General features: G+C 36.4%; 1 protein-coding gene across 1 annotated transcript in view; it reads right to left on the bottom strand.

Moving 5' to 3' along the window:
• Positions 1–4,474: 4,474 nt before the first annotated feature.
• SH3BGRL2 (SH3 domain binding glutamate rich protein like 2) overlaps positions 4,475–20,191 on the bottom strand; it is a 62,713-nt gene continuing 46,996 nt past the window's right edge. Inside the window, exons 3-4 of the mRNA XM_063098482.1 lie at positions 7,532–7,612; positions 4,475–4,676 (exon numbers count right to left, since the gene is read on the bottom strand). Coding sequence (XP_062954552.1) covers positions 4,665–4,676; positions 7,532–7,612 — 93 coding nt within the window. The 3' untranslated portion in view covers positions 4,475–4,664. The remainder of the gene's footprint in view (positions 4,677–7,531; positions 7,613–20,191) is intronic.

Raw genomic sequence — 20,191 nt, 5'->3', positions numbered from 1 at the left:
TACAAAATGAAACCACAGTGAGATAGCATTTTACACACTCCAGTTTGGCAAAAAATTTGACAGACAATCCGAAACACTGGCACAGATCTAGAGCCCTGGAAATTCTAGTGTACTGGTGGGAGCATAAGTTGATGCCATTGCTTTGGAAAGCAATTTGGCCTTATCTACTAAAGGTGATGATGTGCTTTTATTTTACAACCCTGCAATTCTACCAGGGTATATATCCACTCTCCTGTATGTGCACCAGAAGTTACATAAATGAATGTTCATAGCAAAAAAAACCCCAACAACATTTCCTTTTTCTATTTCAAACAAAGATGCAGTTCAATAATCAGCACGTAGAGAAGGGAAAAACTGTGATATATTCATACAATGGAATGCCATTAGCAGTAAAAATAACTCCCTCTGCAATAAGCATAAAAAGGAAGCAACAGAATGCATTTGGTTTAATTCCATTTATTCTTTTTTAAGGATACATACATGGAGGTAAAATGGTAAAGCATAGGAAGGCTATGGTCAACACAAAGTTCAGGATAGGGGCTCCCTCTATCAGGGAGGGAGACAAGTTCAGAGAAGAGTGCACAGTGCCTCAGAGGAAAGGCAATTAAGGTGGGCAGCAGGCACACAGGGGCTGTTTATTATTCTTCTTTGTACTTTAGTGTATTTATGATATGTGTATGCATATATATATATATACCATCACATGTATGACACTTTAAAAGATTGGGTTGGCTGTAACGAAGAAATACATTATGTGTAATGTTTCAGATGATGAACCCACAGCCCAGAGTGCTATGAACGTCCCTCAACTCTAACATTTACCACTGGCCATAACTGCTGCTTTTGTTTCTGTTTCCCTCATCCTTGAGGCTGGAGACTATTGTCCTGCTCAGACAGTACCCATCACATTCAATATATGCTGAAATATATGACCAAACTAATCTGACCTGCATTTCTAGAACTAGGAAAACTTTGGAAATCTGGGGCACAGGTGGGTGGTGATTACTTGCTTATCTGGTTTCATGCTTTAGCACATTTCTGCAAACTGACAGGCCAGTCTCTTTGATCCTTTCCTACACCCTCCCTTTGTCCTGGTGTTTAAGGTTTGAAATAGCTAAGTGATAAGATGAACCTCAGACACTGCTTTCAGAAATGTTTTTTTCTGCTTTCAGAGGTGGCTGCCTCAAAGGGGGCCCTTGGTAATAGGGGTCACAGCCACTCTATCCTTGTTTTCTGCACCCAATTAGGAGAACATTTCCAGAAGCCTCTGGCTTCAGTGTACTCAGGTGACCACACAGTCATCCATTTGAACCAACCCAGGGCTCAGTGATTTAACTCTGTCCTCAGTCCTGATCACTGTCTGAGATGATATGATTTTGTAGTCTCCTCTCAACACCTTGATGCAGGACCACACACGCATGGCTCCTTGAATGGTCACACAACCTGTTTGCATTTTTACAACCAAATCTACAGCTTAGATAAACAGGATTCACGGCTGGGTGTAGAAACACAGTTTCCCAACTAGACAAAGGATTCGGCCAAAAAGAATTAAAATGAGAAAAGGTACGAGAAATGATAGGGAACAAAAACTGTGTTCAGAATATGTGTTTTCTGGAATTTATTCTTCTTTAATGCTTAATATAAAATCTGAGATTTCACCAGTGCAATTAGAGACAAACACATATAAATCGAACTCTAAAAACAATAATTATGCAGATCAAAGTGGACCCTGACATTTAAGAAAAGCTGATAAATGAAAAGCATTTCTAGAAAAAGTAAAACCCCATAGTAAAATGAGACAAACAGAACAAAAACAAAACAGAAAGAGGCTTTGGTACCTTTCAATAACAGAAGACAAAAATAAGTTTAGCTCATTATTAAATTCATGTGTAATATAAGGACATCTATGTGAAGTATTCAACTAAATTTATAAAAAAGGAACAAATTTATAATATATTAGTTTGAGAGAAAAAAAAAATCTTCCTCTTCCCATCTTTGATTTTAATAAAACATACGAATTTGGAAAAACAAGTATTTCCCCAACTAAATTTTCTTCTAGTCTGCATGCGCCTAGGAGGATGGCACTCTATTATGTCTAATTTTAAAATGGCGTAATTTGATTTTTAGCAGCACATTTCCTTTGTCCCAACAAGCCTACTGCAAAAAATAAAAATTGTCTTGAAATGTCCTTGATATTACATTTTGCCTGCAATTCCCAGCCACTTCTTTCCTAGGTTTTTGAGACTGTGATTATCAAAATCTAAAGGCATCTAGTTAAAGAAGGGAACGCGACAATCATTATTCCGTGTTTGGAATCCAGATGGTACAAGAGTACAGGTAAGGACACAATATTCTGTGAACACAGTGTGGTCCCAGAGGGTAACACCTGGTACTCTGTGGAGCCTGGGTACTGGGGTAAATGCCACACACTGTGCTTCTAGCTCACTCGTAGCAAGCACAGGACTGCCTGAGGCTGGTCTCTTGTATTTCTTTGCTGATCCAAAAAAAAAAAAAAAATTCGGGGCAGGAGATGGTGTTGTAACTGTGGTAGAAATTTAGCACTACTCTCCATCTAGTCTGTTGATCGCTTCTCAGCCTTTTGGCTAAGATCAAGTGTTGCATCTAGTCTGCTGAATATAATCATACTGGGCATACCATGGTTAACTCAAAAGTTATACGACATACAAATCTAAATAGCTTTCTTTGTCTAACAAGTACATCTAGCAAATCCTATAGCCCCAAAATTTCATGTGCAAAGCCTCTACCTTACCAAGTTGGTTCTTGGTGCTCACTGGCAAGGGTGGACTAAATGTAAATTGGGTAACTACAACATGACAATTTTTAAAATTGCTGTATCTTAAAAAGAAATCCTAGACTTACATACTCAAACACAATATCCAGTTAAAAAGAAATTCCTGAATAGTCCCTGGGATTTATCAAAAGGAATTTGACTTAGATCTCTTATTTAATGCCAACTAACCAGTAACCTATGATTTGATAACAGCTTTCCTTGGAGAGAAAATTGTGGATCATGTGTCTGTTCCAGTCAAGTAGAAATCTGTCATGCTTTCCTTCTGGTTGTAAGCCCTGACTGCAAATCTTAGGCTGGGATTTCAGCTTTAGCATTAAACAAGTCCTTTAGAATAGTCCACATTCAGCAAGGCACGGGCAGGGTGGGAATCATATGGGACAGGGCTTTATTTTGTTCTTTCAATTTCTCATAAATGTCCTGCTCAGAATCATAATGATGGGTCCAGCATGAGAATGTTGGGAATAGTAGAGTATTTTAGGCAGCCCTCTGAGAGTTTATCCTATTCAAGGCTGTTCCCATATTTGGCAATTACAAACTAATAAATGTGAGTGTCCCTGTTATAGGGACAAGGATGCAGAAAAGTTGGCCTCTGCCCTAATGAAGTAGTCATGTTCAAGGTTTATCGGCGTCCACTCTAATGGGAGTAGAGATTTTGCTTGCCAAGTACAATCCAAAGTTACTTTCTGGACAGCTCCTTTCTTATATATGTTGCTCTAAAAACTCATTGTGCTCATATATGGAATTAGAGCATGTATCTGTATTACTATGAAAACATGAGCCTATGCCTTGGCCATAAATATGAGCAAGCAAAGTTAGAGAAACAATGAAAAGTAACACAAGAAAAAAATTAAATTGTACAGCAATATTGGTATCTTTTAATATGCCTCTTCAAGGGTTCATAAAATATATCTAACTGAGATCTTCCTTTCTCAAAAAATATAATCCCTTCATAAAATAGAATAAGCAGCTGTTAGGGGAGTTGCATTTAAAAATACATATGCACTTACATATAAATAAATTGCTAGAGCTGATGCTTTCTGATACTATTCAGACAATTTTCCTATAAATTTACTATCTAATTAGTGCACCTCTTAAAATATATCTTTCAAGTAGTCTTATGCATTGGGTGAAACTTTCCCCTTGTAAGAAACAAAGAAGCATGTATTTTCCAAAATAGCAATTATTTTCATCCCTGTAACTTGGTTCTAATTACCCAATGCTGCAACAGTTATTTTTGGAAACATGTATGGAGCTCACAGGATTTATGGGGGTAAAAGTTACCATTACAAAAAAAAGTCTAGAACATCTAACTTTGACAGGTGTTATTACAATGCACTGGAACAGTGATATTTGTGATTCTGCAACAAAAATCTTCAACACCCTTTGTCAACCAGCATTGCTTTTCTTTTTTCTGATCCAAACATTCTAATAGCCTGGAAGACTAATTTCAAGGATGCAATCCAGGCAGCTTAAAGAGAAGCAGGTTTATGCAATGCTGGCATCTACTACAACCTAGGACAGATCCAACATTTCCTCTCTAATGGTGCCACCCACTTATCTTTCAGTCATTAAAGGAAGCACATCCGTAACAGGTAACAGTACTTCCATGTGAATGAGGCAACTGCAGAAAAATCTGGAAATAAGAAAAAAATCCACCACAATCCTGATTTGATTTAAAGCAATCATGCAATCCCCATTATACCCACATCTTCTAAAAACACCTTTTCCATGGCAAGCAAAGTTACTGGTGATGCACGTGGCTTTTGTCACAGTGATGCATTAGGTAAGGAGGTGTGTACTGAGTACTGGGGGTGCTCCACAATGCATCTCCATCATCTTCCACTTTTCCTCATTAGGGTTCTGCCTATTTAAAAAAAAAAAAAAAAAAAAAGTGCCAGTTATTGCATTACACTGACAAGAAAATTCACCTTTGGCAGTAGTTTTTCAAATGTCAAGAATGGAGATGTTGGAAATCATAATAAATCACCCCCATGTGGTTGACCAGAGCAAATCCTGGGTTTCAGGATCAGAGCCCAGATGGAAATCACACCCACTTGATCTGAATATTAAAGTGGAAAAAAAAGCATTATGCTTGCAACAACCTACTGAGACCCCTCTTAGAGGTACTGCTCCACTAGTGGTTAATGGTGACCCAAGGTGAAGGACAGCACTGGTATGGACATACCTACTAGTAAACAGTTGCTTTCCCAATCCCCCAAGTGCTATCCCTGCCCCTCCCCTATGATCCAACCATTAAACAGCTGACACCTGACCAGTACTGGCTGGTCAGTGCCCCATGTTTACCAATTGTTACATGTTTTGAATATCACTCCTAAATGGCAGGGATCCGAAAGCAGAAAATTTTACTTCAGGCCCTGCTTGGAGCCTATTAAAATAATAAACCTGATGGTTTTCTACCTAAAAATTAGTGGTGAAAAGGCCTCTTTTTCTCAGCATGTTAGGCATGTACCATAGTGAACCAGCCGCTACTGGCTCCAGCCAGCCATAGCAGAAAGTGGGCCCCCCAGGGTTTTCATATCTTCCACCTTCTCGAGAAAAGTGGGAAATCTGTATTTTTAGATATTAGCAATCAATCTGCATTCTTTTAAAAATTCTGTGCAGCAAAAGCAACATATCCAGAGCCAATATGCCTGTAGGCCACCATTTGGTGACTTCTGACCTTCCTCTGCCCTGTCCACTTTTGAGAGCAGCCCAGTCAGAGTCTGCACCTTCTCTGTTGGGCCTGTGAATGTTCTTTTCCTACTGGTTAAGAGCAATTATAGATGCTAATTGTGTCCTTATGTGTTTTCTGGTAGGCTTTCTAGCCCTGTCTTTTATGCAGAAAAGGAGACAAGAAAAGGGGTCTTTTAGTAGATTAAATGTGAACACTCTGTCTCTCTTAGAGACTGTAGGCTGTGATGAATTACTACCAAGGTGAAAAATAAGTAGAAAGGGGGGAAATGCTGAATTGTTTTTAAAGATATTTTCACTTCTCTCATATAAAGATGAAGTATGAGTTGCTATTAACCTTTAAGGCCCTGCTGGTTCCCAAGATAGAGCAGCAGAGACACTGTTCCATGGACATCCATTTTGGTCCCATGAGCTCCTGCCTAGGTATCCCTGATTCAGGCACCTTAAAATGATAGGCTACACAGGTGGGGATTCCCAAGGCCCTGACTGCCTTTGGAATTGTCTACTGACATCAAGTCAACTTCAGTGGCACCAAGACCAAATTTAATACTATGACCACAAGCCATCTGAGAATGTACATTTTACAGATCATAGATTTCCTGAGAAATTGAGAGAATAATTTTTAAAAAAAGAATAAAAAAGGCAGCCTGCAGAGTCTCTAAGAAATCTATATCCTTGGGGGAAATAGAAACAAAGATGCCAAGCACACAGTATTTTTAAAAAGGTTTCTGCATAAACAACAATGCCCACTGGATTTATGCATCCAATAGATTACCCCTACCCCAGTTTTTTCCAGTTCTTTAAAGACAAATCTGGATTGTCTAATATCTTTGGATGAAACATGTTATAAAAATACTCTAATTTTCCTAACAAGAATTCAAATGTTCCATCTTTATAAAAATAGTTTTAAGAACATTTAAATACTATATGTGTGGGTTTTGCCTTTGCTTAAAACATGTGCACGGAAACCGCCCACAGCCATCTGTGGATTTACTGATGTAAAAACAAAGCAAGATTTCATATTGGCTATGCACTGCAGGTGCTGGTATATAATTTGTATTACTGATGGTCCTTGCCTTCCTCCCACAGGTGTTCCAGAGATGGTACAAATCTTGGGTAGCCTTGAAAGACCTATTACTTATGGACATCAAAGTTCCCAGTAAGGTACTCATTTCAATTGTATTAAAAATAGACACTGTAGAATTCAGTCTCAATGTGAAATGTAGTCAAAACCTTAATTACTATGTATATAAAAATTACAAGGAAATACACAAAAATGTCAACGTGGTTAGTTCTAGGTGGTGATTTTTACTTTCTAGTTCAAACTTTTTTGTATTTTCCCTATTTTTGTAAATGAGCCATAGTTACTTTCATAATCAGCAAAAACAAAGTATTTTTTAGAGAGAGAAATATCAATATTGCCTTAACTTAATAAAGAACTTCTTTTTCTTATTTTGAAAGTGAATCCATGTGCTTAATAAAGTTGGGATAACATACATCATTTCTAAGCCTAAACAAGAGAAAATCTTGGGTCTGTTATATTTCCTGAAAGACATATGACTTAAGAAAGTGGCTTCAAAAATATTTTGATTATATTAGGAATTGCAGCATTTTTTCACAGTTGATCAACTGTTATTGCAGATCATCTCCTCTCCAACAAAAATAAGTTAAATGTATAAAAAAAACTTTAAAATATGGCTTAATGTCTGCTATTTAGAAAAATGTAAAGTAACGTAAATTTGCAGTTTAAAATAGAAAGCACCTCCTACTTTTTGCTACTTTAAATTCTTCTTGGAGGAATGGGGTATAAATTTTAAATATATTAATATTCTCATTTGTAGCAACAATCAAAATTGGAAAGAAAGAAACTAGGCTTCTTTGTGTGTTTTAACACTGGGCAGTCTCTATGCACTGGAGAAAGCAAACACTAAAAATCAAGGAGACTATATATGTGTTGTTCTAACATCTTCAACCTCAAAGAACAATTCAAGAAAGATGAGTTCTAAAACAAAAATAAGATTTACCTACTTTTGATGACAACCGTGGTTTCAGGCCTAAGAAAGAAAAGACTGTGTTGCTTTCCTTTGATTCGAAAAAACTGTCATAATCCTAGAAAAAAAGGAAGAAGAAAATAAAACTAATAAAAGTAAACAATTATCCTTATACTTGTATTTGGTGCTCCCGATAAATTCTTTATGGAAGTAAAAACTGTACCAATGCTCCATCCAGGCCAGGAAAGAGCTACATAAATCTACTGAATTTAATCTGTTTGAGCCTAAAAATTTCTCTGAGTATGATGAACAAATTTTTAATCCAAAACCTATGACAGGATTAAATTATAAACAGAATTTAATAGAAACACATTCCTTTTCCCTAGTGTGTCAAACTAACATTTATCTGTGTGGATCATTTTGACCTAAGACTTTACTCTAGGTCTTTAATATAGAAGGCTACTTCCTAATTCCACTTTTGATATTTTGTTATCTATGGCTTTAAAAAAAAAAATCACTGGGTAAACAGAAAGTCCTAAAGGTCTCCATGTGTCAATGCAAGTGCTTCTATTTTGTTTTTGAAGTTTTCCACATTCTTTGAGACTATGTCTTCTTGAGAGAATAAAAAGATCAAATAAAAGCTAAAGGAAACTATATTCTCTGTAACATTTATCTTTGCCTCCGACACAGACTCATTTTTCTCTTCCTACTTCCACAAGAGAAGCCATCAAGGAATTCTGGTCAATATGTTCATCAATCGTCTCTTTTCAAAAGTTTGCAGCAATCATACTACATACTTTCTAAAATGATATAAAATAGTGTTAAAAATTTAGTAATTTGATAACTTTATCCTAAGGATAAAGGTAGGCAGACAGTGATCAGAATCATTTTTAGGCATTTGCTTTGACATAGGTGCGTTGTAAATGTGATATCATTTAATCCCCACCACAGCCCACCAGGATGGAGACTGGCTCAGACCAAAGAATTATGTTGCCCAAGTTCGACAGTCAGTGAGTGAAAGAGCTGAGATTTAGGCCCATGTTTCACTGACCCTGAAATTCCCACTTCTATCCTCTATGACGCCAGTGTCACTGAGCCCTAACGAATCTATCGCTCAGCAAAGCCAAAGGCATCACAAGTACTTTTGAAACCTGTTAGAAATCTAAATGAGTCCACAACTTGTAGAACTGACATCTGCTATGCAAAGCATGTCTTATTTGATCAAAAATCTTTGAATTATTTGGCTCTGTGTACAAACCCTCTTGTCCAAAAGCTTTAGCAAGTTGAGTCTCATGGTTTTGAAGGCAGCTGTGATTTTAATTCATAGTCATCTTAGCCTCAGGCTCTGCACTGGCTTCTCCTTTTGTCACTTAGGATCAGCCCTGAAGAGAGGCCTTCCTTGACCAAGCCAAGAAGAAGCCCCATGTCTGAAAACAGAGGCTCAGCAAAGTCCTCCTTAAAATATGGCATTTAAGCTGAATTCTGAAGGATGAGTAGAGTTAGCCTAGCGAAGGGTTGGGATATGGGCTTTCAGGGCAGGGAACTGCCCTAATGAAGGGTAAGTCTGGCAGGTATAACAGGGACCAGCATATGCTGAACTTTGTAAACCAAAAAAAAATATTTTGAATTATATCTTAAGTACCAAAGGAAATTATATAAAAGCTTTGAGCAAGGGAGCAAAATGACCTAGTTTCCTTTAAGAAAATACCTAAATAACCATGTGGACAATAGCTCAGAGAGAGGGCAGCAAGAAAGGAAGCAGGGATAAGGCTCAGAAAGTATCTTGGCAATTCAGGTAAGAGATGCTTGGAGCCTGGACCAGAGCAATGTGGAGATAGAGCAAAGTAGATCGGTTGGAGATGCACTTCGGAGTCAGAATTTTCATACTCAGTTATGGATTTGGTGCAGGGGGTTAGGGAAAAATAAGAATTAAAGTGGCTCTGAGCTTTCTGACTTGATGGAAAAAACTAGAGTAAAAGGAGATTTGGAGAGGAAGTTTCAATATATTCAGTGTGAGAAATTATATTGTATGAGACATCCAAAGAAGATATCAACTAGGCAGCTGGAGGTTCCTAATGGCTCTAGGATATTATAGATTTCATGGAATTTATAAAAAAAATTATTTTTTATGAAACAAAATGTGATCCTAATTATGCCATACATAATATAGGTCAAAGTTTGATGTAGACTAATAGGCAAAATCTCATGAACTGAAAACGTTGTCACATTCTTCGTAACAAAGAGTCAAAGAGTCAAATAACATTGCATTCATCTGGGTTCAAGAAATAACTATTCAAAACATATTTTCTCTACGTGATAATTTGTTACTTATTTTGAATTTGGTAAGAGGAGGATGAGAACTAAACTACAGCTAGATTTATTCCATCATTTTAGATATCCACTATGTGAAAATTAGTGTACTTGTTCCTCTCTACAATATTCTGCCTCTACGCAGCCCATTGTAGAGCTAGGGCTGGGTCTCTGGTGCTCACAGACCCCTCAAGCCCGTTCACAAACCCTTCACACGCAGGTCTATGAGCTGGGTAACAGGACAAAATGGTCCTTGGAGCCTGGGCTGAAGTAGGAGTAGTCTTTATTCAGCACACACATGTCTAGTAGCCAGGCAGTACAAAGGAGAAGCTCAAAAACTCAACTGCTACTAGCAAAGTCCAAAGAAAAACTAACTCCACCCACACACAATTCTTGTTTACAAAGAATTAAGAATGTGCTGCTTGACCCCTCAACCAGACCTGAGCTGAGGGAGCCTGACTAAATCATCCTATTTTCCCCACACCTAGGAAATCTCATTCATAGCCATGGCCCTAATTTAATTCACATCTCTAGCCCTAACCTCTCTGAGCTCTGGTTCCATATAAGCAACGGACTGTTCACAGGCTCTTAAACATGACAGGTCTAAACTACAATTCATGATCTTCCACCCCACCAGCTGGACCTCTCAGAAAATGGCACCACCATTTAACAGATTCTGTAAGTTAGAAACTAAGCATCACAGGACTCCTCTCTTCCCTCAACCACTAACTATTTTATATATCTCTTAAGCATCTACATTTTTCTACAATTCTCTGCATTGCCTCAATCCAACCTATACTTCTGCAACAGCACCCCAATTTATCAACCCTTGTCTAATCTTGCTTATTTCCACCCATTCTCACCAGTGAGCACAGATTGATCTTTTAAAAATGCAAATTTGATCCTATCACCCTCTACTTAAATCCTTTGCTTTAAGACTTTTCGTTGCTCACGTGGTACATACTAAAATCCTTAATGTGGTGTAAAAGGCCCTCGGCTCTGACTAATTCATCAGATTTGGGAAGAAGAGAAGTCTGATATTTGCACCTGCACGAACCAATGTCTGAGTTCACAGATTTCTGGAAAACTGAGTATGTATATGCTCAGTCAACTGTGCACATGATGTCCAGCAATCTATTATGTGAGTTAAATTACCTTGGTCAACTCATTTAATCCCTTCAGACTTTTTCTCTGTATCAGATACTACTGAAGTCCCACAGAATGCCAGATTTTTACAAAGTAATGGAGCATTCAATAGAGTTGCTCTGAAATGGACTGGTAGCTATGTCTAGGTGTAAAGTCCAGCCTAGGTATTCCTGCTACTGGAGATGACTACTGGAAAATTTGCCCCTCTCCTGTTTAACTAAACAGTAAAAGGAAAAGACATTAATGAGAAGAAAAAAAATGAGAGCTAGTAACATGGTCATCAAAATGCTGTTCCTGTTCTTAAGTTTTAAAAGGCCTCCACCTGTCTCTACTTGATTAAAAACTCCCTGATGTCAGTGTGAAATGCAAGAAAGAAAAAACTAATAATGTAAGAAATAAAAAATGAGAAATGATACCTCATTCACTCTCTACAAATGTAGTATGAATTCTACTATTAAAAGACTGAAGTGGTAACATGAAAAGACTGTGCAAGCAAAAGGCAAGTTGCAATGAGACTTAATGTTTAAATTTCAGGTTTGCATTTATAACTAAAAACCTTAATTTTAAAATAATCACAATTCCCCAAATCACAAAACTGAAAATAAGGTAAACTCTCATATTCAAGTTTCATATATATAAAGCAAAACCTATTAAACATATACATGTGGAAAAAATATGTAACTATCAATAATCTACATATCCACACTGAACTAAAACTGTTCTTATAAATTTTAGTCACTAACAAAGGTATTTAGAAATCTCAGAATGGCAACATTTCTGATTTATAAAGAGAAAAATTTCTCTTAAACTGTATTTCTGTTATAAAAATTATAAGCATTATTTTTATTTTATGAACCTTTAACTCAATGCCATATCACTATGGCCAGGTGTGAAATATGCATAAAGCAAATGTACTTCACAGGGCCTGGTTTTCCAAAGCCTTACAGTTTCAAATATTGACCTTGCAAAGGACAGGAAATTTTCCCCAGGCTATACAGTCTCTGTTGTAAGATAAAGAATTGTAACACAGCAAGGTTGCTGGCTCAAAGACAGACAGGTTACTGACTGATATGTAAAGATACTGGGAAATTGCTGTAAGAAGAGAATGCTTGCTAAGATCAAGCTTTTGTTGGTGGATCAACTTAACTTCTTGAAAATTGCATTATGGAAGGTCTATTGCTAAACTTGTTAAACTATACTTAGCAAAAACCCCACCTATGTTCTCTTCCTGGTCTAGAGAATAAATGCAGGAAGATAACCCCAATTCAGGGTCAATTTCCCAAATGGAAGGAATGCGTCGCTCTTGAGGGTTCCAGGAGATTAATCCCTTTTCGGGGCTTCTCATTGCTCAAAAGAGATGGGCTTTGAGTAATCTTTGGCGGCTCCATCACCCAGGGGAAAAGGGTGACAAATCCGTGGGAGGCAAAGCAACATCCAGGTGGGACTTCTTACCTGAAAACTGAAATGGATCCACCCAACAGTGTCCCTCCAAGTGACAAATACAAAATTTGATTATTAACTTTAAAAGCAGAACGATTTAAAGAAAATCATTTTAAAAAGTCAATATTAGACTAGTACCTGACACACACCAGGTTACCAATAATTTCTGGCATGTGGGTGGATGAGTTTTGTGTTTGTTAATTGATGACCAACATGCCATGTTTTAGGTAATATCATGCTAGTAACGTAAATCCTATTTCTATTCTGTTCTCTACTAGTTTTAAAGAATTGTGTAAAAAATTTACTTTCTCACATTCAAAAGCTTTTGAGTAATCTGAAGAATCCTAAAGCATGTAAAAGGTTAAATTATTTTCTTTGTCATTGTTAGGAAATGAGTAGGTGATTGATAAATTAAAATCTAGGACCTCTTAATAGTTAATATCTCCTTTCGCAGATAATAAGTTAAATTGCACGATGTGAAATAATTTAAGATTAACAGTACTAGAATTTAGAAATCACTTCCTATTAAGACATAGTTCGTTATATTTTGGCCTTAGGCATTCTCTAATAAAAGAAAAAATTCTGCTTTCTTATCAAATTTCTTTCACTTGTCAGGCTTACATATTTTTTGAAATATATTAGGCTTCCTACTACAAAGATTAAAGCATTGTATTTTAAAAACTCACATAAAATTTCTAAACAGGCTTGCTGAATTCCTTATAGTCAAAGGCACTGTCCCTGAAGTGCTTGTAAATACAGGTTTGCAGATTACACATTTCAAGACAGTCAACCTTCTGTAACTACAGGATATAATGACCAGTTACTATTGACTTCACAGAAGGATACAAACACATAAATCATCATCAAGATAAAATTGCCCAGTTTCAGAAGTTGGTACATTTTCATTACATTTAGACGAAGAATGAAAAGTTCACTTTGTTTCTAATGCTAATTGCTTACAAAAGAAAAATTTCTGAACTGTATAGAGAATAGCATAACCAAGCATTCTTACTCACTAAGGGAACACTTATCTAAATGCTATAATTTTAAGAAGTATAACAACAAGCTAAACTGCTGTTGTTTTTTAAAATTTTTTTTTAAAAAAAGGAAAAGAAAAAAAAAGTCTCCTATCACCTATACTTCTGTTTGTGTTCAAGTGAAAACCAATATTAGAGACATTTATAAACTCATGATAAAATCTACAACAGGTAGGGTTAACAATAGTCTCATTCTTCCATAAAGCTTACTTAAGGACATTATCAGTACACTCTGATTAGACTACTATGGACCAAGCAAGCATTTGAGACAAAGACCTTAAAGTTCTTTGCTCTTTCAGTGTCCCCAAAGAGAACAGTTAGGAAAGCCCACAGCAGCCTCTCTGAAAAGCTGTATTACTTCCCACGGCTAAGTCAATGACAATTAAGTGACAGACCCATATTATTTCTACATGCCAAGGGCATAACCAGACAGAAGGCTGAAGGGAACAAAAACAACACGTGGTCTACCAGGAAATGGTGGCACCAATCAGTTCTAAATAAGCCAAAGTAAATTTGGTTTACCCAAAAGAAGAAAAATTTTAAAAAACAATTTTTTAAGCCCACAGGAGCTGCTTCTGCTGCTGCTGCTTAAAAAGGACCAAGGCTCCTTCTTCTCAAATTTTCTTTCAAGCCCTAGGGTAGCCTCTGAGCAGAATTTCTTGATTTAATGGATGAGGACCATTAATGCTGTATTCTATTTTATGAAATCTTGATGCAGAAAGAAAAAAAAACAGTTGACAGTTCCAATCCTGGTAAGATAGGTAAAATGTAGTTACCTAAAACTGCTTCATTCTGCAATTTTTATGCCAAATACCAAAACATGAGTTAAGTCCAAAGCTGAAGATTTCACATTTCTAATTCATGTTCAATATTTCTGGCCATACTGGTCCAAAATGGAAGACTAGCAAATACATCTACCTCCCCTTTTACCCAAGTGCCAATAAAAATTGGAGAGGAAAAACTTTTGTGCTAAACCAAGGAAAGGGAACAAGCAATAGAATTTTAAGAAATGCCCAAAATATATAAAACAAATTTATTTGGACTGGTAGAGAAAACAGGGCAGGGGAAACCATAGCAACAGAAGAAAAATCCTTCCTAATGAACTCCACAGAAATAGCAAGCCTGAGACAATGAGCACAACAATCCAGAGCAGGCAGTAACAGGGCCATCACCAACTCACTAAAAAAGTGCATTTGTAATGGCTAGGACAGTTTGTCCTTTCCCCAGTGTAGTAGCCATACCTCCCAAGAAGTGCTCTCAAAAGAATGCTTACTGCCTACCTGCTGAAAACACCTGGTGAGACTTCAGGGATCTGAAAGAGGTCAGCATAGTTTGTGGTCACTCTGAACCCCACATCAGATGCAGAAAGGGAAAAAGGGAGAGAAAGTTTATCCTGGTGGCAGGGGGGGGCGCACACCAAAGTCCTTTGCTGTCTGAGTAACACTCTCATCAGCACCTGGGGGGCTCTAGCCTGCTTCTCTGCTGTCCCCCACCTCCTCACACAGTCTTCCTTAGCCTCCTACTCAAAGGGAAACAGGCCTGTGTAAGGCTGAGGCGTAGTCAATCAGCTCCTAAGAGAAGACAAAAACCAACAACCCGAACTAATGCTGGAGAATATAGAGATAACTTATAGAACATAACAAACTTTTCAAAATGCTTTTTAACTAATATCCTTGGAGAGATTAAAGAAGATACTACAAGAATAAGCCACAATTTTTAAAGGAGTAATAAGAAAATAACAGCAAAAAAAGAGCTCCTGTAAATTAAATTAGATTGCCAAATTAAAAATTTGGTAAATGGATTAAATAACAAAATGACATAGTGTTAAAAACCAAGCTAGAAATCTAGAAGGTAAAATTTAAGAATACCTTTCAGAATGCAGAGTATGAAGACCAAGAGATGGAAGTTACTAGACAAGTTAAAAGTGTAGATAGTTAGAAAACAAGGGTAAAACTTCATCTGAAAAAAAATTTTTTTTAAATCCTGCAGGTGAAAAAGAGACAATTGAAGGGAAGGGAAAAGTCATAGAAAGAAAAGAACTTCTCCAAAGTGGAAAAAAGATGTTAGTTTTCAGACTTAACAGTCCCACCAATTGCTAAGCAGAATAAATTTTAAAAAGAGCATGTAATTATGAAATCCCAAAACTCAAAGAAACCCCTAAACCTTAAGCAACCTTCATATCAGAATCTAATCTAGCAGACATGAAGTCCTCCAATCAATACCATCAATACAGAAAATGCAGTAATACTTCCTGAGGAAACATGGTTTCAAATCTAGAATTTTATATCTAAAGTAATTATCCATTAAGAATGAAAGCCAAATAAAGTTGTTTTTTTTTTTAAATTACAGCATTCAGAAAGTTTACCAGATAGGCACACTATGTTAACAAATATTTTTTCAAGAGATAGTCCAAACAAATAAAAAGAAATACAAGAAAGAAAATGTATGTCTCTCATATCTTTGCCAGACAGGTGTAAGCTGGAGTAAGTGAAAAGGTTAAAATATATTAAGAGAATCCCTTCGATACTGACATTTGTGTCAGTCTCCTTTAAGCCATAGGGACTTAGTAAAATAGGATTACATATCCTCCTCGATGGCTGCTCACACTACTAGACAGTTCTGTGGGGAATTGTATTTATAGAATAATAATAATGTAAATATAATACATATAATAGTTGTTAAAGCCACAGAAGAGAATGTGACAAAAACTAGCAATATCGTGTGTGTGTGTGTGTGTGTGTGTGTGTGTGTGTGTGTGTGTGTGTGTGTGTGTATTTTATATCTAAATGGGGGAGAAATGAGAGAAGCTGTAAGAATGCCATTTCTCTTCATCTTTAAAAAAAAGGTAAATAAATACTGTATAAATTTTAAAATCAAGAAATACAGATATTAATATATCAAAGACAGAGAGCAGTAATAACTTGGAAAATGACATAGCAGAACCTCATGATGAGGCTCCGTTTTGGAAAATGGGGGAGGTTACATATTAAAGAAGCGCAGAAGAAAGCCAGCTTTTCACTTTTGGCCCTCCTGTAAACAGGTTTTGTTGACTTCACACTGATATTGACATGGCCTTGTTGTCCTAACAGTTTTGCTCTCTTTTTCATTAACTTTAACTGCAAACGGCTCAGGAAGAGAGAAAAATATTCACAGAAAGAAAACCGGCAGTTTGGATGTTAGGTGAGGTATAATGCTAAACATGCAATTGGAGTAGCCTCAAACTGGATGAAGGCTTTAAATATTCACAGCACAAGTCATCATTTTTATGAAAGTCACATTGCAGGTGTTCATCACTGTAGAATACTGAAGCAAACACCTCAGCAAGGTGAAAATGGGAAATTAAACACAGAAGAATAAAAACTAGGGTTATAGAAAAGAGATAAAACTGCAAAGAATATCTAATTAAATTGTTATGCTTCTGGGCATACAGTTGACCAGCAATCAAAGAGATGAGGAAAAATTTGCATCACCTCTTCAACTTGTCCCTTCCTGGCATCTGGGATGATACCATATAAGAATATTCACAGTAAAACATCTGATGGAGAAGATTCTCCTTGATTAGATAATGGATCTTTTATACGGCAGGGCTTGGAACAAAGATTTTCAAATTCAGATAAAAAGTTTCCTAAGAAAATTCTAATAAAGGTGGTTTCCCATATAGATTTCATTGTAAAAGTTTGGAAGAAGGTTCAATAAGCTTGCTTTTGACAAATTTGGCTTTGACCTTTATTAATAAAATGGGAATACAGCACAGTTTGGCCTAATAAATTTCAAACCATATACAGCAAATGCTCAGAACCTTGTCAAGGCAAGATGCAACAGAATGGGTTAGCTGCTGCCCCGGCTGAAAAGATCTATGTAGGTATTCACCCATTCACAAAGCTAGTGTTGGTTAAAAACGTTGCATGTTCCTAGCATTCTAATGGGTACCCAAGCATGCTGAAGGTGTGCACAAGGAGCTTGGAGACAAACTGGTGGCAAAGACATGAAAAGAATTCCAAGATAATTGTCATAATAGCAGTGATAAGGCACAGGTTTGTGGGGCATGGGGAAGGGGAAGCAATAACTAGAGTCCGAGTAAATTAGAGAAAGTGTAATAATGCACCTTTGAATTGAATTTTGAGACATCAAAATTATGTAGGATGTAAAAATTACAGGATTTGGTAACAAACTTGGGTATCTGAGGTGCAGAAAAATGGGTGTGGGGGTGATTTTCAGGGCTTTGCCTCAAGTACCGTATAGACGACATGTAACCCTATTTAGAAATAGAGCACAATCCATAGCCATTAACCCTATTTAGAAATAGAGCAAAATCTCCTTTGGATAATGATAAAAAAATTTTAACTTCAGCCTTCTTTCTTTACTTATTGACTCTGAACAGACTTCTATTAATACATAATTACTGCAGATAGGCTATAACATAGGTTGAAATTTCTGTCCATCATTATGTTCTACTCTGTGCTGCCAGGGAATATACTTAATTGTCATGAAGGAGATGTGGGAAACAGCTAACCCAGTGGTTTTCAAATATGACCACTAAAGAATTTTGTGAGGCAGAGGGAAACGTGAATGGACTGTCTATAGCAGGAGTAAACTCTGAAAGAGACTGTGAGCTAAAAATGGTGTTTACATTTTTAAAGGGTTGGAAAACAAAATAAAAATGACTAAACAAAAATCAAAACAAAAAAGAATATGCAACAGAGAACTATGTGACCCTCAAAGCCTAAAATATTTACTAGGTGGCCTGATTTCTGATCTCGAGGATTGGAGGATATATTTTGAAGCAGTCATTGAAAATGTGAGATTCCTTTGAAGCCCTGTTTAATCTTAAACATTTACAGAAATGAAACATCCTGCCTCAAATATATCACTGTTTGTTTTGCTATTTAAAAATGTTATGTTTTGCCATGTGCTCAAAATCTAAGTCAAAAGGATGTCCCAGGCAGATGGGCATTCTTCTATGACTTTGAGCACCCCTAGGCACTGAGAAAACCAAATCTGGTTTTATCAGCAAGACATATAATAATCATCTTTAACTTTTACTGATTTTCATTTCAAGTGACTTTTTCTTGACCTTGAACCCAGATTCCAGGGCCACCAACAATAACCCCTCATGTCTTGGTAACAGAATACCCCAAAATAGTTCTGTTGTCTGACAGAGGACTCTAAGGACAGGAAGAAAAGTGGAATAGCCTTAAATGAGAATTCACTTTCTAAAATATCATTCAATCCAATGCACTCTTCAGAACATTTGCCAGTAATGAACTGTTATTTCAAGTGGCTAGAAACAAACTAAATAGCCCAGAGTAGAGGAATAATTAAGTTAATTATGATAACCCACCCAAGGGAATAGTATGCAATCTCTAAAAAATAAGTTTACACTGATATGGAAACTATTTTCGTCAGAGAATAAGGAAGGACACAAAATGGTATATATAGTATGATCAATAATGTGATTTTAAAAACTTAAAGCTATTTTTAAGAGAACAGAAAGTATATAGACCAAATGTTTGCAGTCCTATCTGAAAGGTAAAACTGATTGTGCTCTCTTCATTCTCATTCTCATTTTTCAAATTTTCTCTACTTGCATATTCATTTTAGTGCTGAAGAAATAAGAAACAGTAACAATAATAATGCTTGATAATCAATTAACTCAGTCTAAAATCTTTTAAATATCTCTTTCGAACAACTGTTTGTGAGACCTTCATTCAAGTCCATTTCTGATGTTTGTGTATGGGCACTTAAAAACATATATATATATATATATATATATATATATATATATATATATATATATATATAAAAACATAGTAGTGATCTTCTCTTTTTAAATGAAATTTTATGTATGAATCAGGGATTTGTAAAACTGATGATTATGGGAGTAGGTTCTTCATGCTTCAAAAAAGATCCCCAAATAAACTTAAAATATATGATCCCAAGACAACCTTCTAAAAAGTCTTACATAAACACTGTACTTAGTAATAACTGCAGCTGCACAGATTCAGGTGTGCTTGGGGTGTGCTTCTGAGCCTCCAATGTTTAGAGGAGACTAACACATCTCCTTGTCTCTTTTCATGAAAAAGAAAGGAGACGAGAGGGGATGCCACAGAGACATACTGCTGGTCATTTACCCTTTTTGCTGTTTCTAAAAATTAGTCTAACCTATCCCCAGCTTACTTTCAGGCCTCAATTAGCCAAGGAAAAGACAGGCATAGTTAGCCCAAATTGCTACTAAAACTAATCAACAGCTTTAACATAACCTTATTTGGTTAGCAAAATATCCAACACTTAGGCAAACTCAACATTCCACAAATTCCATCTAAAAGTATAAACAAAATAAGTCCATAGTTTTAAAACATTAATAATCTTATAAGTTGTCTCATGGAAGATGATCAAAAGGTTATTCTTCTGTAAAAACAGTCTGCCATCTCTCAGCTAAGCTATCCTTTCTTCATTATAAGACAAGGCTTTACATGACTAATCCAATCACATTTTCTCTCACCTTTGTATCTCTCTCTACCTTCACCCAATGCCTAACTCTGAACATTGGCATCTTGAGCCAGACCTGTACCAATTTGTCTCAATGATGTGAACAGCCCCACTGTGTTTTTTTTTCCCCTTTAATCCCCAAACTGGTTAATGTGACCCTAGTCAAATAAGACTTAATTGAATTTCTATTTTTAACTGCCAATTTAAGAAAAAATAAGAAATAATAAACAAATTCAGCAAAGCTACAGGATACAAAATCAACACACAAAAATCAG

This window comes from Cynocephalus volans, chromosome 5, assembly GCF_027409185.1.
Source record: "Cynocephalus volans isolate mCynVol1 chromosome 5, mCynVol1.pri, whole genome shotgun sequence".
Lineage (NCBI taxonomy): Eukaryota > Metazoa > Chordata > Mammalia > Dermoptera > Cynocephalidae > Cynocephalus > Cynocephalus volans.
This window is presented reverse-complemented; position numbering and strand designations above follow the sequence as displayed.